The following is a 24,468-nucleotide window of genomic DNA, read 5'->3' as shown; positions in this document are numbered from 1 at the left end:
TCTGCATTTGGTTGTAGGCTATTTGTAAACTATTTTAATACAATCTGTCTCACATCTTGCTAGTGCCCAACACCAAATTATAGACATCTGATGTGTGTGATCCTAATTAATGCCATAATAACACATAATTTAGTATAGCGTACCTCAATCATTGTCAATTCAACCCATTCCTTAAACCTGAGATAAGCAAATAAATGAGCACAAATATGCTGAGTAGGTATACAATGACAATGTTAACATAGATACAAGGTTCTAAAATTTGCTAGGCGCTAGATCAGTGCCAGTGCCTAGGCCGCCTAGGCGGGGACTAGACGCCACTAGGCGGATTCCATGGTTTTAATATAAATTACATAATAAATCACATACTATAACTCCAACACAATAACATCAAATTTTAATGAGTTCAAAATTACATAACTAATAAAATATCACATATTTATTCTACTTCTTTTTCTCCGTAATTTTCAACAACTTGTCCATTGGGCATAATTTATTATTTTTTTAAAAAAATATTTTTATATATTTAAATTTGATTTTCATGAATGAATAAAATTTATTAGATTTTTTTATTTTAAATATATCTTTATATATTTTATTGGGATAATTTAATTAGGCTTTCTGAAAGTCTGTTCGAACTATCCAATTTAAGTTAGGAGTTGATTGCTTAATTAAACGCTGTACCTAAGTTGAACTTATTGGAAATTATGAGAAATGCTCAGTACCGCTATCGACAGCATGCCTCGCAACCATGACATCTCCGACGTCGTTGGAGGTATCTCGCGAGGCCTCCGACCCCGCTGGAGGCGTTCCATGGTGTCAGAATCATCCCACGACGCCTCGAATGATCGAAGAAGTGAAGAAATTAATAGAGTTTACCTCGAATGATTGTAGATGAAGAGGCGATCGAAGAAGCAGAATCCGTGACAGTGGGCGGCTAGGCCGCCTATCACTGTTTCGGTGCGGTTGGCGACCGTCTAGCCTGAAATTTAGAACACTGCATTGATATAAACTAAGGCTCAATAACATAGGTAAACTATTGATATATCATAAACTTGAGATTGAATATAAACAAAGGAACTACAAAAATATTCAACAATGATTCATAGTATCTGTATATTTCTTCATTGCAACAATCTATCACATATGTATACTTCTCCAAACATACAATAAATGCTAACTAAAATATATGATAGATGATAATCAATGTGTATGAACCTAGTTACACCAATTTACATAATCACACACTCCACAAGCCTATATCATACACCCCCACCAAAAACTGCATGATCCTCAACTCATCAACATAGTGCCATTGCAACAAGTCACATGACTCATCATCTCTGATGCAAAATGCACTACAATAACAAGGCTGCTCTAGTATCCATCTGATCACCCACCTCAATTTATGCTCATCCACAACACTACCCATTTATCCTATACATGGAGCCCATAAGGTACTATCATACTGCTTGTGGTTCCATTCAATCACCCTCTTCTTCTTTAGCCACCCTTAACATTGCTCAATCACTCAATGCAATTGCATCGTTGAGGCAATACTACCACACTGTATGACGGTTGTCTAGAAGATCAACTATCTTTTTGTCTGCCCATTACTCTTCTTAGAGATGCAACCCGAAACAACCAACCACACATCACCTTGCTCTTGATCTCTTCCCACGTGTAACACCACTTTGACTACAACCCACAAAACCTTCTATAATTCCACTTGTAAAGTTGATTGACCACCTGATTTGATCACACCAACACCAAGGACTCACTTCCCCTGGATAAGACAATTACCTATTAGTCTATAACTGCCATTTTATAAGGAGAATATCCACTGGAAAGGAAAGGGGTTAGAAACCTATGTTGATTAGTGACTCATTGCTTGCAAATTGCTCCCCATTTGAAAGTTGAATTCTTTAAGTTTCTGGAAAATTTGATTTACATGATCAATTATAAATTTGAATCGATAGATCAATCATATATTTATATGCTTAATGAAATAAATTGGAGAACATAGATACAAAAATAAACAATCTACTGGAAAAACTAACATTAAATGAAGTTGTTGAAATAAATCTAGAATGGTTTAGTTGAGCTAATGTTATGGCTGACAAGATTCATATGTCAATATGAGACACAATGATGTAGTAGCCCTGGTTTACACCTACAAGATACATATATCAATATGAGACATAATGTTGAAGTAGGTTGGAACAAAATGTCTTCCAAAGAAGTGTAGAATTGTAGATGCAACTAATTTCATTGAGTAGTTTAGGAGAATATTTGATGTAGCACAAGAGGAGATTGAGTGTAGGGCAATTTGGGGAGTAGAAATCTGGAATAAAGTGGTAAGGAATGTAGAAACTTAGGTATCACACCTAAGGGTTCCTAGACATCACACCATAGAGGGATTGTATCACACAACCTAAGAGAACTCTCAAAATATTGATATCTATTTCATATCACAGCATTACAGCAGTACACACATTTATACTAGGATTCACAAAGGACTCAAGCAACATAAATGCTAATAGATGGACTCATTGAAAACACAAAGGACTCATAAAGACACATAGGAAACTTAAAAGACTCATTTATATGCTACAATTTTCCAAGCATGGGAAATTAAAGCATATTGGAATTGTTGGTCATTTAATGTTGACTTTTGACTTTAACCCTTAAGAACTGATGAACTTTATTTCATTTCTCAAGTAGGTTTATCATCTTCCAAGACATGCCAATTTAATAGTGAATTTTAGATTTTTTTTTTATAGACTTTTAATGGAGTTTACCACTTGTCTCCATCAACTCTCTCGGGTGAGAAAAACTTGTCCTTGGCGAGTTAAAAATTGTGAAATCTTTTATAAAGATCTCTATTCAGCTGTTGGAATTTTGTATCCAAAAAAGAGTCGTGTCTTCCATTGGATAAGATACTCTTGATAACCGCTTACCTTTTCAGACACAATCTGATGATCAATTACATCTTCAATGTCACTTTCATTGTTTGAATTGATGGCAAAGAAACATTATGTGCATTACTTGCCATAACATCTTCATGTCCAGAATATAAAGTGAGATCCTCGCTATTGCAGACATCGCTAATACCCATATCTGCTGGTAGCTCAAGGGCATAAGCATCAGAGCTGATTTTCTTTAAAACTTTATGGGGTCCAGTATTCCTTGAATGAAGTTTCTTATAAACTCATTTTGGAGATCGTTATGGCCACAAGCCATTACCATATTGCCTTCCTGAAATTCAACAACCTTCCTTTTCAAATCAGCATGTGTTTATCATTCATTGCTTAGAGCAATTTTTCGCTTGACATCATCATGCATATCTTGTATGTGTTTGCTAAAAGCATCAGCTTTAGCACTTGATCTTGCCTCCAATGGTAAGTTAGCCAAATCAATTGGCTTTCTAGGAAGCATACCTGTAACTATTCACTAAACTATTATATGCAAACTTAGCCATAAGAAGAATTTGATCCCATGTGGTAACATGATCTCCAACCATGCAACGAAGTAAATCACCCAAACTTCTATTGATTTTCTCTATTTGTTTGAGGGTGAAAGAAGAAGAAAACTTCAACCTTGTATTCATTAATTTCCATAAGGTTTGCCAGAAGTAGCTTGTGAACTTCACATCTTGGTCAGAAACAATTGTTAATGGTAACCCATGAAGGCAAACAACTTCCTTGAAGAAATGTTTAACAATGTGAACAACATCTGATGGCTTTGAACATGGAATGAAGTGAGACAATTTTGAAAACCGATCCACCACTACAAATATAGAGTCGTGTCCTCTAATCGTTTAGGCAAACCAAGCACAAAATCCTTGCTTAGATCTTGTCATGGTATGTGTGGCACAGGTAGAGGCATATATAAACTTGTATTTTTCTTTCTTCCTTTAGATAATTGGCATGTGCGACATTGAAAGACAATCTTGGCCACATCCTTCTTAAGGCTAGGCCAATAGAAACAGTCTTCAACCATTGCAATGGTTTTATCCCTTCCAAAATGTCCAGCATTAACTCTCATATCACTTGTTCATGAAAAAAAGTATTAGACAAACAAAGTTGAACTCCCTTAAAGAGATGATCACCATGCAGCAAAAAATCTGAGAAATTTCCATGCTGTCCTGCAATTAAATCAGCAAATATATTACTGAAATCTTTGCACAAAGGATTGTCTTTCTTAAGTAGTTCAAGTCCCACCACTTGTATTGCCATAGAAGAAAGAATATATACTACTCTACTAAGTGCATCAACTGCTTTGTTTTCAACTCCAGATTTGTGTTTGATTACAAAGGTATATTCTTGTAAGAAAGAGACCCACTTCCTATGTCGATGACTTAGTTTTTGTTGAGAATTGATATATTGAAGAGCTTGGTGATCAAAATATAGAACAAACTCTTGTGGAAGGAGATAGTGTCACCAATAACGCAGAGCTTGAACTACGACATAAAATTCCTTATCACAAGTGGAATATCGTTGTTTCGCCTCATTCAACTTCTCACTAAGATATGCAATAGGATGCCTTTCTTTGCTTAATACGTCTCCGATTCCAACATTATATGCATCACATGCCACTTCAAATCAGTGAATGAAATCTCGAGCCGTGCTGGGCGGTTTTTACCATTCCGATACTGGACCGACACCGTCACCGCACGCACAACAATTTCGCATGCGTCACGCCCGCGCAACAGAAGGAAGGAAGAAGAAGAAAGAAGAAACAAGAAAGAAGAAAGAAGAAAGAAGAAAGAAGAAAAAAGGAACCAATTTGGGGGATGAAGACCTACCTCGAATCATCAATGAAAGCTTGGCGAGGCGGCGGCGACGAGGCGGCGGTAGCGAGGCTACTGCGGTGAGGCGGCGGTTGCGGTGACAAGTGAAAAAAAAATCACGATGGCGAAATCGCGAAGTTATAAAAAATTAGGGTTTATTAAAACTTTTAAATAAAATCATTATATTTTTTATATAATTTCTAATTAATTATTATATAAATTCTAATTATATATTATATAAATTAATAATTAATTAAAGAAATGGTTAATTAATTGATCTAATTATAATATATATATATTTATTATTTTTATTAAAATTATAAAAAAATTAAAGTAAAAAAATAGATAATTTTAAAAATAAAGTTTAAATTATTTTTATAAATTAAAAATAGATTAAAATTTTATAAAAATATTTAAAATAATTTTGAAATTTTATAATAATTTTAGAATTTTATAAATAATTCTAAAAAATTAATTGTTAAATTTTTTTAAAAAAATATAATTTTTTAAATAAATTTGATTTTAAATTCAATATAAGGTATATATATATATATATAATATTATTTAGAATATTTATAAACTATAATTATATAATTATTATATATATATTATGTTTTTTTATTAATTTATATAATTATTATAGATAATAATTTTTTTTTTATCTTAGAATCAATTTGAGATTTGAAATAATAAATATTATAATACTTATCTTCTCTATTTTAAAATTCTTGGTTCCCAAGCATATAAAATATATTTTTATTGATATGAATGTCTAATCTTTATTTTAGAACTTTTTACAAATGTATATGGTCATGTTACATAACATTAATACAACAACAACCAAAGTTTATTATATATATTAGATAAATATATAATAAACATATATATATATATATATATAATGTATCGAAACCGTATCGGCATGAGACGATACCGAAATCGTATCATTCCGGTCTGAGATCAAAACCTCGACACGGGTCGAAATTTTAAACCTTGCTTCAAATACCTTTGAAAAATCTAGTAGTCGAAGAATAGGTGCTTCAACCAATCTTTTTCTTACTTCTTTAAAAGCTTATGAAGCTGTGTTAGTCCAAACAAATGAGTCTTTCTTCATGCAATCAGTTATAGGAGCTGTAATAGTGTTGAAAATTTTGAAACACCTATAAAATGTTGCTTAGGCCATGAGAACTTCTGGTTTCTTGTAGTTTCCTATGCAACGGCCACTCTTGGATGACTTTTACCTTATCAGGATCAACCTTTAATCCTCTAGATGAAACCACGAAGCCCAAGAATACCTCAGAGGAAGTTATATAGGAACATTTCTTTAAATTTATTCAAAGCTTCTCTCTACGAAGAATCTTCATGACTTGTTGCAAATGGTTGTAGTACCTGATTCATGATCTTTATTCTTGCTGAAAATTAAGATATCATCTAAATAAACAACAAGAAATTTTTCGATAAATGGTTGTAGTACCTGATTCATAAAGCGCATAAATGTGCTTGGAGCATTGGAAAGACCAAAAGGCATGCCATTCATAAAGGTCATCTTTAGTTTTGAAAGATGTTTTCCATTCATCTCCTAGCCTTATGCGTATTTGATCATACCCACTTTTTAAATCAATTTTTGAAAAGATATAAGAACCAACCAACATATCCCGCATATCATCAAGGCGAGGAATTGGAAATCAATATTTGATAGTAATCTTATTGATCACATGATTGTCAATGCATATGCGCCAACTACCATCTTTTTTTGTTGTTAACAATGCAAGTACAACACATGGGCTTAAACTTTTCCGAATGAAACCCTTGGACAATAATTCTTCCACTTGCTTCTTTAATTAAGCAGGACTGCTTGGATTCATTCAATAGGCCTGTAAATTGGGTAGTTGTGAACCTGGCACAAAAACAATAACATGCTGAATTTTACGTATTGGTGGAACCTCACCAGGTAATTTGTTTTTGGAGCCACATCAGAAAAATCATTTAATAGCATAGTTATTTCCGGAGGAAATAAAGAAACTTTGGGAGCAGATACTTCTTTGATTATAAGAGCATATATAGTAGAATTTTCTCTACTCTCCTATGGAAATTTTTTCTTTGTACGTAAAGAAATTTTCCACTATTACTAGCATTCTTTGCCTTCTCTTGCTTGTATTTCTTCATTTTAGCCTTCTGTATTGGTTTCAATAATACTTTCTTGTTGTTGAACATGAAAGTGTAGGTGTTCCCCTTGCCATAATGATGCACATTTCGATCGTATAACCAAGGTCTTGCACGAAGTATATGAGTTACTTTCATAGGAATAATATCGCCCCAAATAGTCATCATAATTTACACAAGAAAGAGAAATAAGACAGTGTTGTGTTACCGGAATAATTGTGTAATCTATCCATCCGACCTTGTATGGTTGGGGATGTGGTTGCATAGGAAGCTTGAGGCGGCCTACCATAGATGCTGAGGCAATATTCATACAGCTTCCTCCATCAATTAACCTATTTGCTTGATTCCCACAACGAACCAACATATGGAAAATAGATGCTCGTCGCCAATCTTCACCTTCGACTTTTGGAGTAGTAAGAATACGCTTGACAACACTTGCCAAAGAAGTGTCTTCATCTTCTTTCAAATCATCTTCAATATAAACTCTATAATTAAAAGAATTTTCTTCTGCTTATGCCTTTTGATTTTAAGCAAGTATCAATAGAAGGAAAATATATACAACTCTTAGAATTAAGTGATGTAAGTTAAAGGATGGAAAATAAAATATATTTAAGGAGAAAATAAGAGTACAAGTATTAGGTAAAATATATGGTTACTTTAGGATAAGATGGTATCAAAGTTAAAATAATAGCTAAGAGTGTACTCAGTGAGTCAAAGAGATATGTAAACACTAAGTAAGGAATCTTGGGAGTAGAATGAGAAAATATAAGAGAAAGTGAAGGAAAAATGAATAGATTATAAGGAATTATATTTTTGTAAAAAATAAGAAAAACTTAAAAAAATATACAATAGCCAAGATAGAAGCTAAGTAGTGAATGAAGAAAAATAAAATTTTTGAATGATTATATAAAAAATTGGATATAAAAGAAGAGGAAAGAGACATTTATAATGGATTAAATATATTAAAGATGAATATAATATGGTACTAGTAAACGATGGAGAAATAAAAGAGTGGTGGAAGAAATTTAAGTAGCGTACTTAGGTAATTTAAGTAGGTTAAATGAGTATAGAAATTTAAATGTTTATCATAGAATTCAAACTTCAAAAGTAGAATAAGCTTTAAATGGGATGCACAATGGAAAAGTCGTTAGACCAGATGATATTCCGATAGAGGTAAGGAAGCGCCAAGGGAAACAAGGTATTGAATGACTTACAAAATTATTTAATATGATATTGAAAATGAAAAAAATACTTGATCAATGGAGGGTAAGTATTCTAGTTCCCATATATAAGAATAAGGGAGACGTATAAAATTGTACAAACTATAGAGGTATTAAACTAATGTGTCATACTATGAAACTTTGGGAAAAAGTAATAGAAATAAAATTAAGGAGACCATAACGATCGAAATTCAATTTGGATTCATGCTTGGAAGGTCGACAATAGAAGCTATACATCTTCTCAGACAACTAATTAAAAAATATCGGGAGCAGAAACAAGATCCATATATGATATTCATTGACTTGGAAAAAATTTATGATAGAGTACCAAAAAAAATTATATGGAGAATTCTGGAAAAGAGAGGTATTAGCATAACATATATTGAACTAATTAAGGATATGTATGAGGATGTAACAACCGGTATAAAGACTTCAAGCGGAGTAACGGAAGCATTTCCAATAATGATAGGATTACATCAAGGATTAGCTCTAAGTCTTTTTTTTTTATATTAATTATGGATGAACTCACTGCACACATTCAAGACACAGTACCATGGTGCATGTTGTTTGCATATGATATTGTTTTAGTAGATATTGCTAAACTAGAATATTTACAGGAAATACTAGAAGGGAAATGTTTTAGGTTTAGTAGCATAAAGATAGAATATATGAAATTTAAGTTTAACAATATTAGACGTAATAAGACAATTGTTAAGATAGGAGATGAACAGTTGCCCGAAATCGAGAGTTTTAAATATTTAGGATTTTTTTTGTAAAATGATGGAGGAATTGAGAGAGATGTTTTATATAAAATACAAGCAGAATGATTGAAATGGAGGAGAGCATCGAGTGTTTTATATGATCGTAAAGTACTTCTAAAACTTAAAGGAAAGTTCTACAAAACCATAGTTAGACCTGCTATGTTATATGGTGTTGAATGTTGAGTTATGACTTTAGCATATGAGCAGAAGATAAGAGTTGCAGAGATGAGGATGTTAAGGTGGATGTGTGGACATACGAGGATGGACAGAATAAGAAATGAGAGTATTAGAGAGAAAGTCAGAGTTGCATCTATTGAGGGAAAACTCCGAGAGACACGTTTAAGATGATACGGGGATGTACTTAGATGATCAATAAATATTCGAGTTAGGCGATGTGAAATTATAACAAACACATATCACACAAGGAAGAGGAATACCAAAAAAGATTTAGTTAGCAACAATAAAATAAGATAAAATTTATTTAAATATAGATGATGATATAGTAAGAGATAGAGCTCAATGACATAAAAGGATCCATATAGCCAACCCTACCTAGTGGGATAAGGCTTGGTTGTTGTTGTTATGCTTTTTGATTTTCAACATCATCTTCATGCTCTATCCCAATATGTAGATTCTTTTTAGGATATTTATAAGCCATATGACCTAGTTGTTGACATTTGAATCATATGTTGTCCTTGTTCTTTAGTCAGTCTGAAAGGCAGTTTAGAGTCACTTTGCGGCAGGGGCGGAGCTAGGCCCCTTATAACAGGTGGGGCAATGAATGCCATTATTGATTATGAAGTTGGTGAACTTTTGATCCTCAATGATTTGATACAGAGGATCAAAATTCAAAAGTCCTAGTTCAACAAAAGCAACAACAGTACAACACAAATTACACAATTGTTCAAGCATAGTAGATTAGTAGAGCAGAAAAATAGATAACTTTCGTCCTGTACAATAAGGAGACAATCACAAAACACAGAAGTCAGTGAAGATTTCTATTTTCTAGTGACGACACCTATCAAGGAGAAGAATGTAAGAGGAAAATAGATGATTTGTATACAAAAAGATGAAGCATTATTCACCAGGTCATAGTACAATTCTGCTACTTAATTGATTAAGCAACTAAACCCACATGAAGATTTGGTTCTTTGTATCACCCAATGTAAAATAGCAATTCTGAACCTCAAAATAGAATTTGTGAACCAATTTGGTGATGGATATGAATCTAATAAATTCAATTGGGAAAGAATTGGACAAAGTAAGCTAGTTATATAGTGGTAAAAACTAAGTAAATAAGCTAGTTGGGAAATTTCTGACCTTGAACGTCTTTTGCAAGAATTTGCATATAACAGAAGATAAATAGCTTTGTATTTGATTCTATTAGATACAGAAGGTAAGTTAAAGAAAAGAAGGAAGCGCCTTAATAACATGATTAGTAGAAATGCCAACTCTCAATTGTTGTTTTTTTTTTGCATAGATCAAAGAAAATAAGCTGGAAAATTAAGTAAAGGGTTAAGTTCCTGTATTTAACAGCAGCTGCAGTATAAAAAATTTTGTAGGATTAAAAGGCCTTACAATAAGCTTGTAGCCATATCTGAAATTTGAATGACTTAACAGACACAATACACGGAATTGTTCTCTGTTCAGAATTGCAGAGCTAGGCCCCTTATAACAAGTGGAGCAAAGTATTTAAAGCATAATCTATTATACAAAAATTATATAACAAAATATTTTACAAGAATTCCCTACGAGTACACATATTTTGAAAACGACGTAATATTAATTCATTGTCAATTGTATCAAAAACTTCTTTTTCAATAAAAGTAACCAAACAATCATTCATCCACCGATCTCCCATTCGATTTTGAAGTCGATTTTTCACAATCTTCATAGCAGAAAATGCCCTTTCCACAGTTGCTGTAGCCACCGGTAACACAAGTGCAAGTTTAATAAGCTTATACACCAATGGATATACAATATCTCTTCTTGTTTCAACTAATTCTCTCGCAAGACTTCTTATTCCTTTCAAATTTGCAAACTTTTTACTGGAGTTCATATCCATAAAATAATTATTAAGCTGATTACCTAATGCCAGAATCTCAACTGATGAAAAATCTGCGGGATAAAACTTAGCAAACTGAAGCAACTTTTCCTTGTCAAAAGCAAAATTTTTTTTTTCTGGACTAAGACATTCCATACAAAGAAGCAATTCAGTATTTACTTCTGTAAATCGATCATTAAGCTGTTGAAGTTGCATATCCAAGACTTCATAAAATAAACTAACCTTGTAGTAGTGTAAATTGGTAACAATTGGAGCTTTACGTCTTGATCTACCCTTGAGAACACGAACTTCATTCATGTCTGGAATTACAATATCATGGCAATTACAAAACATCATTACTTCATTCAATAAATCATCCCAACCATTATCTCTCATCAATTGCAATCTCTTTTTTGAGATTTTAACTTGTATCATGGCATTGACAATATCTTGATTCTTTCTCTGCAAAATCTGGGAAAGTTCATTTGTAACACCCAAAATGCTCTTCAATAAATGCAAAGTGAAAGCAAAATCAAATGTTTCTAAAGAATCCAAAAGACCAGCAGCTTCAGCCTTTTGTTCTGAATGAGAACCATCTTCCACTACATATTCTAAAACATCAAGAACAGTGGAAAATGCACAATTAAACTCATCAATGTGCCATAATGTGAACCCCAACGAGTATCACCAGCTTTTTTGAGCCCAGATTCTTGATTTAAGCCACGACCACTGAAAATTTCTCCATTTCCAAGTGCTTTTTTAACTTCGGCCATTCGTTTCTCTCGAAAGATATCTTGTCTTTTACATGAACCTCCAACTACTTTAACAACAATAGCAACCAAATTAAAGAGAGAAGCAACTTGGAGATGATTTTTTGCTACTGCAACAATAGTAAGTTGCAGCTGATGTGCAAAACAATGAACATAATATGCAAAAGGATTATCTTTCAAAATCAAACTTTTGAGTCCGTTAAACTCTCCTCGCATATTACTTGCACCATCATATCCTTGTCCTCTAATTCTAGCTATACTCAATCCATAATATGAAAGTAGTGATTCTATAGCTTTTTTGAGTGACAGGGAAGAAGTATCACCAACATGAACAATCCCAATAAAACGTTCAACAACAATGCCTCTCAAATTTACATAACGTAAAGCAATAGCCATTTGTTCTTTATCTGATATATCGCGTGATTCATCAACTAATATGGCAAATACTTCATCTCCAAGTTCATTCAATATGGCATTTGTAGTCTCAAGACTAGCAGCATTTACAATATCTTTTTGGATTTCAGGAGAAGTTAATTGATTATTTTCCGGAGCATTTTGTAAAACTGCATTCTTTATCTCTTCATTATGATTTGCAACGAATTTCAAAAGTTCAAGAAAATTACCTTGATTAAATGAACTTTCAGATTCATTATGCCCCCGAAAAGCTAACCCCTGGCGTAACAAAAATCGTATGCAATCAACTGAAGCAGTTAACCTGACTCTATAAAGATTGTGAGCTTGCTCTGTTTGCCTAGTAAGAGCAACTTCAATGTGTTGACTTTCTTTCATCAAATCTACACATTTCTGCCAAGATTGATTATGTGCGCTATTTGAACTTCCAACATGTTTAAGAAAAATCTCCTTTTTTTTCCAATTAGTAAACCCAACTGAAGTAAATGAATCTCCACCTACTTGTTTTCCAAAATCTGGTCGGAATAAGTAGCAACACAAACAGAATGCAGCATCTTTACTTATGCTATATTCTAACCAATTTCCAAATTCATTAAACCAAGATGGACAAAATCTTCTTGCTACTTTACCGATTTTTCTTTGTGGAAAATTATGATTGCGAGACTGACAAGGTCCTTTCTGCAAGTAAGCTCTTCTCACTTTTTCCCGATCATTAGGATCATAGTTTGAAATCTTTACCCGTAACCCAGGATCTGATTGAAGATCATCCAAATTGATTTCAACTCGAGATTTTTTTAAGGGAGCATGTTGTAACTCTAGATTACTTTTTTCTCTTTGACTTGTTTCTTCATTTACCATTGACTTTCTTTTAAGAAATTTATCCGTTCCTGTTAATGTTAAGAAGAAAAAGAAAATGTCATATGAACAATTATTTGTAAATTTTAATATAATTTACTTAACTTAAATGTAACCCTATAACAAAGAAGCTTCAGTAACAGCTTAATGGCAACTGGAAAATTGCAACAACAGCTGACACTAATCGTCCACCACTTATTTTTTCCGCTCATTTATTCACCTCAAGTCCTCAACTGTCTAAGTGTCTAGTAAATGCAACACCATAAGCCTATATGATGAAGAAGTTCCTCTACAAGATTAAAATATTAACTTATTTTCTCAATTTGCATAATTGAGAATCTGATCAGTCGAGAAGTTCACTTTCTTGCTCTTAAAAATGTGTTATTTTACTGCAATGTGATTTGTGAGTTAACTAGTAAATTAGTAATGTAACTTATGTAAGGCCAATAATATTTAATCAACCAAAATTAGTAAATAATAAGAGAAATCATGGAATGGATATGGATTCCAACTTGCAAGCAGTAATAAGTGAAATTGGGGAAGATACCAGTTGTCCTCGAAGTCTTGAATCCGGCGGACAAAGCAGTGGAAATTAGGGAAATCTGGGAATGATGTCCAACACAGGTCACAGGGTGGATGGTGGAGGCAAGCACAGTAGCGTGACTAGCGTCGTCGAATCCAACGAGTGGCGGCGAGGACAACTTGACAAGGCGGAGGGAAGCCGGCTGTCGACACCGTAAAAGAGAGCCTCGTCGAGTCGTCGATGAGGTTCTGCTTGGAGTCTGGAGAAGCTATGCTGCTATGGACTATGAAGGCAGCGGAGGAGGAAAAGGAGAGCGGAGAAAATCTCAGACTTAGAGTCGCCGTCGCGCAGGGAGAGGGCAGCAGTCGCACAGGGAGAGGGCAGCGACAGCGAGGAAGGAATTTCAGGACGAGCCCTAGTTTTATTTTTTTTTTTACTGGGGCAATTACTGGGGCAAGATTGTAATTTTATAATATCTATGGGCATTTGTACAAAATATTGAGGTGGGGCAGTTGCCCCATCAATCATCAACGTGGCTCCGCCCCTGCTTTGCGGATTAAATGAGTTGACGAATCCACCTCTTGCTTGCTGGTTGGTTTCATGAATTCTTTTATAGGTTTTTTATCAAATGAATAATTTAGATACTCCTCCATATTCATGGCAACTTGGAAAGCTTGTTCTAGCCTGTAAAGTGGTTGTCTTAACAATTCCCTTTCGATTTTAGACCTTAATCCAGCTTTAAACCTTGCAAGACTTTGTCTAGGATCTTTGTCTTTAACTCATCAAACTTTTGCATATACTCAGCCATAGACAAATGATTCTACTTTAAATTAATTAGTTGATCACATAATTTGTCATAATAATTTATAGGTAAATACTTCTCTCGTAGTTTGGCTTTCATCTCCCACCATGAGTTGATCGGTGGTTGCCCTACTCTCCTTATGTCTTCTTTCACACTGGTTCACCATATCTTTGCTAAACTCACGAGCTTCATTCGAACAAACTTCACTCTTTGATCATCTGACGTGTTGTACCAATCAAAATATTCTTCTATTGCTGCAAGCCAATCAGCAAATAAAGTGGGGTTCACTTTTCCTTCGAAACCTGACACCTCAGTTCGAACTTTCTTTGTGATATCTCCAACAACATCTTGGTAATTATTTTCTACCTCAAGAAATCCTCTAGCCAATTAGAAAAAGGCTGCTACTGTTGTGGTGTTGGAAATCCTTATCGAACCAAGTTGTTGTTTGCTTGAAATGTTTCTCTTTGCTCTCCTTGGACTTGATCACCTTTAGATTGATAAATCATGGTTTCAACACCATTTAGACAAATTTGCATGCCATTAAGTTGCTCCATCATGCGAATAAGTATCTCATCACGTTGATTATCAGTCAACTTTCCTTTAAAGCTCCTCCTGGATCTTGTAGACATATTAAAGCTCTAAAGCTCTGATACCAAATATGATGTAGTTCAAGAGGAGATTGAGTGTTGGGCAGTTTGGGAAGTAGAAATATGGAATAAAGTGGTAAGGAATGTAGAAACTTAGGTATCACACCTAAGGGTTCCTAGGCATCACACCATAAGGAGATTGTATCACACAACCTAAGAGAACTCTCAAAATATTGATATCTATTTCATATCCCAGCATTAGATCAGTTCACACATTTATACTAGGACTCACAAAGGACTCAAGCAATATAAATGCTAATAGATGGACTCATTGAAAACACAAAGGACTTATAAAGACACATAGGAAACTTAAAAGACTCGTAAATATGCTATAATTTTCCAATCATGGGAAATTAAAGCATATTGGAATTGTTGGTCATTTAATGCCGACTTTTGACTTCAACCCATAGGAATTGAAGAACTTTATATCATTTTCCAAATAGGTTTATCATCTTCCAAGACATGCCAAATTAATAGTGAAGTTTTAGAATCTTTATTTCTGCACTTATAGACTTTTAATAGAGTTTGCCACTTGTCTCCATCAATATTTTTAGTAGATTATGGTTTTCCTTTCCTGAGAGAATAGTTGTACCTATGCCCATACCTGTTTGGGGTAAAGGAACCATTCATCTTTTAATCATCTTTAAGTGTGTTAAGATAAGGTTTAAAGTCTAATAGAGCATTTAACGTACTCAACATGAAAGAAGAATCACAATAAATTAATGTTGTCTTTGAGTCATTTAGGGTTGCATTAATTAGCATCAGGGAGAAGATACTTGCATGATGGATTATGATAGTGATATGTTGATCTCAAAACAAGCGGAAATCATAATGTCCTTTACCATGCTGGAAATTCTCACTTCAATTTTTTTTTCCTCGGCCAGATACTATTTCTCCAAATTCCTGATTGCACTGTTACTATATTACTTGTAATTACACCTGGATTCCTAATGATAGTCACAGCTTCATTTCAAACTACTTTTCCAATCATCTTATTTCATTTACGAGATCTTAACCTTGACAGGTTCTCTTGATTCAGATCAATAATAACTTTTTGCTGTTATTAGGCCATTTTTAGTTAATGAATTACAGCCGCAGCACCTCCTGCATGATAGAAGGAAGGTTTATGAGGTATTGATTCAACTAAGCTCTTGCCTGGAATTTGCTTGTTCTTTATCTTACTTCAATATTAAATAAATTAGGTTGGTGCTCCTTGATATTCGGCAGTCTTGGATAGCTACTTCATGTTCAGTTTTCAAATACTAAATGTCTTGTATTCTAATAGTTGCAATGCATTCGCATAAACATTTGTTGCAGAGTCCTTTATTTTCATACTTAGAACAATAATTATGAGATACAGTTAAAGACTTAAAGTATTGCTATTTTAGTTTATTGTTGTTTGCATGTAAAAGCAATCAAATTGATTTATAAATTATATATAATGCATGTCTAGAGTTTCACATTATTGACGATCTATTTGGTTTCTTTCGGATGATCTTGTGGTTTCATCTTCGATATAACTCCAAAGTTCTTGCCATTCTAAGAATTTTTAAAATATAATGCCTAAACAGACTATAATTTTTGCCATCCAGTTTTATGAATAATCTCAAATGTCTGAATTAGTATTAATTTGAAAAAAGCTGAATCAACTTCTCTTATGGACTGATTTAGATCAAACTCAAGTGGCTCACTGTTTTATCTGATCACTATAGCAGTCCTAGTCAGATCTGATCTTTTTCGGGATCACTTGATGGATCAGATCAGACTCAAGTTTGATCTGATTAAACTATGCACCAAGCATCACCAGATCCAGAAAGTGTGCATCTTAACATGAGGATTGCGAAGGTAGTGGGCGTTACTGGTCTTTTTCTGGCTTGATAAAGAGTGGCACAAGCTCCGCAAATTGCTACCTTGTTGCTTGCTTATGGGAGAGGAAGTGGAAATTTGAAAGTGGCAGGCGTATGTGTTGGGAAGAGAATTTACTACTTGCTGGTATGAAGGACACATCTTCTTAGTTCTATGATAGATAGCCACAGAACTATACTCATTGACATTGTTAGGGAGCTAAACTAGAGGTAGAGACAATGTTGGTGTGGGGGAGGAATAGGTGCTAGGATGGTGGTGCTGGAATCTCAATCTAGATTAACTGTGTGTCAGCAATGGTGATTAAGAAGTGACAGGAAGACTTTGAGAAAAAGACAGAGGACATCACACCCCTATAAAGGGAAGGAGGAATATCACTGCTTCAATACCATGTCAATATAAATTGTATTCAAGAAATTGTATTGATGATTGATCCGTTACAAATGTATCTAAAAAATGTTTATACTCTTGAAGCCTTTTTACTTGCTCTTTTAGATCATTCTTTCTCCTTGATTCATACCTTATAAACCATTTATCTCTCTCCTTATAAACTCTAAGATTTGTCTTCATTCTCATTGCATCCTCCCCTCAAATGATTAGAGGGAGGATAATAAAAAACCTAGCTCTAAGCTTTGTTTATACATGACTATGGCTTTTTTATTGGAGCTAACATTGGAGAGACTAAAAAACCAATTTGAAGATGGGACCATTTATACATGGATTGAGGAAAAAATTTACCAGGTTTCAACATAACTAACGAGATTTGTGTAAGTGTTTCAGTTGAGTATCTCTGTCATATTTGATACACTATTTTTGGATGTTATTGTGGATAGTTGCTATATATTTCATCTTATTAATAACTCAAACTTGTTTGAGTTGGTCATTTGCTAATTTCTCATTACCTTGTTTTAGCAAAATTGTCATAGTTAAAATGATTTTTCAAGCCACCCCTAGAAATAAGTTATAAGTTTAATTTAGCTAGGCTGTAGTGTCTTATTGGAAATTCATGGCTATGAAACATCTACCACTTGTAGGTAGAACCATGAAGAGTTGATTCCTAGGTAGAAGAGCAAGTGTAAAAAGCCAAGTCATCATCTTTCTTCTTCCTATTCTAACCTTTCTCCTCATCCTTGTTATTGTTCTTCTAATTCATTGTGTTGATCTTTCAACTCCATCAGTCTTCTCATTCTCACTTTTCGAGGCTTCTTTTTTTCCATCACCTTTCATTCCCTCATCTTATGTATGTTCCCCACTTTTTCTTACTATGGCGATTCTTTGTATGCAAAATGATTATTTCTAAATGTTCTTCTAATCGTTTAATTTATTTGGTATATGGTTCAGGATAGGTGCCTGTTAACTTGTTAAGGATATTCAAGTTAGTTTGTTTTTAACAAATGTAGTGGCAATGTATCTAGACTGGGTCTTGAACCTTTGAGTATCAATGCTACTGTATTCTTCAATCTGATTCAACTCACTCTGCCTATTAAACAATAATTGATGTGGAAAATTTGTTTTTTGCATGAGTATTTATGTTTTCTTCTGCACAAATGTTTTCAGACATTTTGTATGATAAACATTTCATAATTGAAGCGCTTTCTTAATTTCTTACACTTTTCTTGTTCAAGCAACTTGAAGTGTTTGGTGTCCCAGTTCCAAATTATGCTCTTGTGAATAGAGAATATCCTTATCAAGAGCTAGAGTACTTTATTGAGGAAGAAGATTATGTTGAAGTTCATGGGAAACGCTTCTGGAAGCCTTTTGTTGAGAAACCTGTAGATGGTGAGGATGCATTCTGTTATCTTCTGAAAAAGATCTAACATTGTGGTCTAATAATTGCTTTGATCAGTAGCACAAAGAATTTCGGTAGCGTGGAAAATTTAGCTTTACAAATATTGACTCATGTTTTGTTGATTATTAGAACAATGCTACCAATATGCCTCTTTCCTTTATTGGTTTTATACTGTCTGTCATTTATTTTCATTAACATAATTTCAAAGATGTATACCATTGTTGTTCGTTCAACACTGCAGTTGTAGAAAGATCTGTATCTATGGTTTGTTATTCTAATGTAAAGTCTAGGAGGTTTATTTATTGTAACCATGTTAAAAATTTTAATTTGTGAGTTAGAAATCAATTTGGTTGATTTTCATTGGATTTTTTCAGTACCATCACTATTTTCTTATCTTATAGTGTATATCTCTTGTCAAACATGACTGCACGTATTCTTCAGTAAACCACTGAAAACTACGATGTTTTTTGATAGCATTTGACAAATGGGTAATATTTCTCCTTTTCTCCATTGGTGTATAATGTTGAATTTATTTTACATTCTTGTTAAACCTTTTAAATGATTTTAATTGTTTTTTTCTGGAAGAATTACTGAATTATTAAATGTTGAATGAGAAGGAGATGATCACAGTATAATGATATACTATCCTAGCTCAGCTGGCGGTGGAATGAAAGAATTATTTCGAAAGGTTTGCCTTGTAATTTGCTCCTTTTTCTAGCTTTTCATTCATTGAGGTATAATTTTCCAAGTGTAAGCATGTGCCTCTCATATTTCTTTCCCAGTGTAAGCATGTGCCTCTCGCATTAACTGAATAGAAATCTCAATGTGGAGGCAAGTAATAGACTAAAATTGATCTCGCATAGAATCAAAGTTCATTGAAAAGAAATATCATTGAACTGAAAGATGAGTAATATTGGGGTATTCGGTTCCTTTTAAAGACTCTAAATACATTATAAATAAATTAAATACTTTAGGAAAGATATAATCTTATAACTAAAAGGATTGAAATAAATCTCCTATCCCATAAACAACATAATTACCAAAATAAATAATTACCTTAATTGACTAATTCGCCTAAGTAAAAAGATTTATCAAAATTAACTTTTACAATATTTTTTTAAAATTAAATCTCCAATTGCACTACAGGGCTAACCTCATGTTTTGACGAATGCAATGCAAATCATATACCATTCTTCAGTAGAGGAACAAAAAATTGAAAGAAGTGGGCACTGACAGTTATGTGGAACAGTTATTTCCTGGCCTGTTGGTGTTATGTACTACTGACTATTTGTTTAAGCCATATATATATAGAGAGAGAGAGAAATTTGTTCAGTTTTCAATATCAACAAATCTGGTGGATTAGGACACATGCATTTGTTAGACACAACAGAAAGCTGGAGACTTCACAAGATGTATTCTCATGATAGATACATATGAGTCCGTTTAGGATTTGCTTTGAATTCTTTCAGACTGATTCTGATATGCTTTTAATGTCAGTATATACGCATTGCCATCAAACTGTTTTTTTTTTCTCTTTCCTCTTTTTTTTTTTTTAATATAATTGTTCTCAGCACTGAGTTATATAGACAAACACAGCTACACTTCATACAATAACTTGAAATCAATTACATTTCTGTCAGAGAATTTGAAAAATTCAAAACTGTGATTCCCTTGAAGCTGGCAAGTGGTTTCTCCAATAAAAATCTGAAAAATGAATATGGTCTTTCAATTGGCTTTTAGCCAAATCAGCAAAAAAAGTACAATTCTTTAATTTGTGTTTTTATAGGTTGGAAACCGTTCTAGTGAATTTCATCCAGAGGTTAGGAGAGTAAGACGCGAAGGCTCTTACATTTATGAGGAATTCATGCCTACTGGTGGAACAGATGTAAAGGTCGTCCTTAATCACAATTATTTTTCTTGTTAATTCTTCTTTAATGTTGGTAATTAGTCTTCAACAGTTATGCACTAATCGTATTATTTCAAACAAAAAAAAAGTAAAATATTTGAGCATGTATCCTTAGATGGATCAATGCTGTAATGTGCAGCCATATACAGAATGAATCAAATTTGGTTTATAATGGCTCTGCATTTATATACTTGTCTATTCAGAATGCAGCTCTCTGTTGGAGCCTTTGCTTTGTTCAAGTTTCAACTTTAGCTAAATGATATTCAGTGACCATTTTTAATGCTATAATTTTTTTTGATCGACCAACAATATACACTAATAAATTCTGTACTTCCATTTCTAATTTTGGCTTGTGAAAATATTTTTAACCAACTCTTACCTCTTCTAATATTTACTTAAAAATATAATTAGTTAAATCCAGCAGCCCAACACACACAAACAACCAAAAAAGTTAACCATGATCATTGTTTAAAATCTTGTTCCATATTGGGGTTTTGATCCTTGAATGGAATTAGACATTTTTCATGTTGTAACAGAGTGTGCCAAGATGTGATGATAGAGACATTGAGGAGAAGGGGGAAGGGGAGGATAACATGGAAGGAGGGGAGAATGAAGTTGATTACCTTGTGGTGCATGTTCTAGTCATGAGCGTAGTGGACAATGGGTGGTGCCCCATGCACCAGTATTGTTGGGTGGTAGCATTGGAGTGTGAGCGAGGATTGGATGGTGATGCTGATGTGTAGGAGGGTTTGGGCAATGCTTCATGCATGCATACAAGAAGTGCCTGCGTCTTAGGTGCGAAGGAAGGGGGTGTAGCATTGATGACTTTTGCATGAGATCAACGAGGTGTTAGGCAACTCACATGAGCATAGAGGGGGTTATATGGCTTGCGCGAGGCCAATGCGGGTTAGGTGGCGTTCAATGGTTGTGGAAGTGGGGCAGAAATTGTTGGTGCGAGTGATGTAAAGCTTTGTGGACATCTGTCTTGAAACATATGCATAAGGCACTCACATGACCTTGCTTGTACAATCTTTGCCTGTTGTTTTGGTTCACAAATCTTTCACATGTCGGTGGGTGGGTAACGCGATAAATGCTGCCTGCCTGTGTCAGCCTGCTTGGCTTGACACTTCTTTAGCCGATGATTAAGTTTGTCAATGACTTAGCTTTATAGTTAGTTCTTTGGCATAGGAGAAATTCTGTTGTTAGCTGCATGCCATTTAAACTTGTAATCAGCACAACATATCTCTCCAACTAACCAAATGATAAGGCTCTAAGTTGGATATTGCAATTTCTGCTTCTACTGAATTTGTTATGGACCTAGTAATCTTACCACCACCACCACCACAACAACAATCGAGCTTTATCCCACTAAGTGGGGTCGACACCTAGTAATCTTACCACATTAGTATAAATTGTTAAGTTACAATATTGAACATAAGTAGGCAACTGAATTTTTCATTAGTTTTCTTAAATTGATTGACTTTTGTAAATGAATTTATTCTATTTTAGAACCAGGTATCATTATCATCATCAAGCTTGTGTTTGTCCTTATTGTCTCAGGACCTAATCAGCTATTGGCAAATCCCAGATTTTGTTTTATTCCTTGAAAAGAGAAGAATAAATGTTATATGAATATTTTAGCTGACTTGTCCATGAAATTTAAATTTATTGATTCACATTTTGTGTTAATCATGTTATACGACTGTTTACTGTCTTGTAGTTCAATTTCCTTTACTCCAAATATCTGAATATCATCTTTCCTTGTGAGAACTTTACTCCGCAAGAGTTTTTCTTATAAACGAAAAAGAAAACAAGCTGCCATAAGTTGATTAGGCTATATTTTAGTTAGCACTGCACATCTTAGAAAAGATAGTGCCATTTTTGTGGGAAGAAAACTTCAGTCTTTTTGATTGTGGACTTGTGGAGTGTACAACAAACTTGTAGAGATTTTTTGAATTATTTGATGAACTCTGTTTTCCAGTCATTGTTCAATTAGTTTCCTCGGAATTATTTAATCCTCGTTTGCTGCATTATCAAATATCTCATAATTTTCTGGCATAAATTATGAATGGTTATGGAAGTTCATAAATTAGTAAGGAATTGAAATATCTCTTCAATTGTATTTATTCTACCATTTGATTTATTTTCTTCTTTCTGATTTTTCATTCATAAATACTAAAGACATTCATATTCTTGTAGGTGTATACTGTTGGTCCAGAATATGCCCATGCAGAAGCACGTAAATCTCCTGTCGTTGACGGTGTTGTGATGAGGAATCCAGATGGAAAAGAAGTAATGTTTGCAAGTTTTTCCATTGTGTATTTATCTACTTACCTAGACCTGCTATATATAGAGTTGAATGTTGGGCTATGACTCGAGCACATAATAGAAAATGAGAATTGCAGAGATGGGGATGTTAAGGTGGATGTGTGGACATACGAGGATGAACAGAATAAGAAATAAGAGAATTAGAGAGAAAGTCGGAGTTGCATCTATTAGGGAAAACTTTAAGATGATACGAGAATATACTTAGACGACCAATAAATGTTCCAGTTAGGCGATGTAAAACTATGACAAATATATATATCAAACGAGGAAGAGGAATATCAAAAAAGACTTGGTTAGTAATAATAAAATAAGATAAAATTTATTTAAGTATATATGATGATATAGTAGGAGATAGAGCTCAATAGCATAAAAGAATCCATATAGCCGACTCCACCTAGTGGGATTAGGCTTGATTGTTATTGTTGTATTTATCTACTTATCTGAAGATTATTAATATCAGTATAGAAAACAATAGAAATGATGTGAATATCACAAAAGTAACTACACTTGTTGGACCTTGTCTGATGATAATGGTGTCAAATGGGCCAAGCCACAATTAACTGTACTTGTTAGGCCTTGCTTGGGAATAGTGGCGTCAAAAGGGTAAGGCTGCAACTATACTTGTTAGGTCTCACTTGGTGGGGTAGGGGCTTTAAAAGGCCGCAATTATACAAGGAAGAATAAGATGCAAGATTGGATACTCCTATCTGAGGATCTTTTAGATCAGAGAAGGCCCTGCAAGCTCATTGGTGGGGTGAGTTGGACCTCACCTTTTTAACAGATGGGTACAGTCCACCCCACCAATGAATGGGCAGGGGTCCAAGACTGGTTAGGGATTCTGGATTAGAGGATCCCTGCCCCTCCTATCTAGTACACAAAATCTTTTTTTAGAAAGAGAAATATGCTTATTTACCTTATCGATCTCAAGTCTTTGAAAAATTAATAAAGCCAAAACCATTAGAAAATCGCGAAACTAAATAAGGAGTCTCATTGTATTGAATTATGAATAATATCCCCTCACTATATAATAGGGGCTCTAGAGCAACAATTAAGTTGTCACGTGACCTAGAGGTTAAGGGTTCGAGTAAATAACATTTTACAAAGCTGGGTAAGGCTGCGTACAATATACTCTTCCTTGGGACCCCATTGGCATGAGCTTCATGTATCGGGCTGCTCTTCCCCCCCCCCCCACACACACACATATAATAGGGAATTTGAAACATCCAGATAAACCCAACATAAGTAATGCCATCATCATCCTACCTCCAAAGTTGTGGCAATTTGAATTCACTATATATTTGAAGATGTCTCCTCCAATCTCTATGAGAATTTTGGATGCAAGTTAAGTATCTCTGTCTCAAAATGGAAGCAACAAAAGAGCCAGGGAAAAAAAGTTGACTCATGGCATCAACAATTAAATTTCAAGTGACTAACATTAAACCTTGAATCTCATATTTTATTATTTGCAATAATAACAAATTATAGTTGTGGTATAAGATTCAACATGCACCAAACATCTCTCGCAAGTTAGTTCTGAATATGAACTTATCAACATTTATTGCCATCAAATATTAATGAAAATGATATGGTTTTGAAA

At 33.9% G+C, this 24,468-nt stretch overlaps 1 protein-coding gene across 5 annotated transcripts in view; it reads left to right on the top strand.

The window, feature by feature from the left end:
• The window catches only part of LOC122016044 (inositol hexakisphosphate and diphosphoinositol-pentakisphosphate kinase VIP2-like), a 66,463-nt gene that overhangs the window by 4,870 nt on the left and 37,125 nt on the right, over nt 1-24,468 (top strand). For 4 of the 5 annotated variants that reach the window (XM_042573192.1, XM_042573190.1, XM_042573189.1 and 1 more), the window contains exons 5-9: nt 16,053-16,116; nt 18,474-18,627; nt 19,255-19,325; nt 20,424-20,528; nt 22,743-22,835. In XM_042573192.1, coding sequence (XP_042429126.1) covers nt 16,053-16,116; nt 18,474-18,627; nt 19,255-19,325; nt 20,424-20,528; nt 22,743-22,835 — 487 coding nt within the window. Of the gene's footprint in view, nt 1-16,052; nt 16,117-18,473; nt 18,628-19,222; nt 19,326-20,423; nt 20,529-22,742; nt 22,836-24,468 lie in introns of those variants that run through there. The other variant, XM_042573193.1, reaches the window with a different exon arrangement.

This window comes from Zingiber officinale, chromosome 8B (assembly GCF_018446385.1).
Source record: "Zingiber officinale cultivar Zhangliang chromosome 8B, Zo_v1.1, whole genome shotgun sequence".
Taxonomy (NCBI): Eukaryota; Viridiplantae; Streptophyta; class Magnoliopsida; order Zingiberales; family Zingiberaceae; genus Zingiber; species Zingiber officinale.
This window is presented reverse-complemented; position numbering and strand designations above follow the sequence as displayed.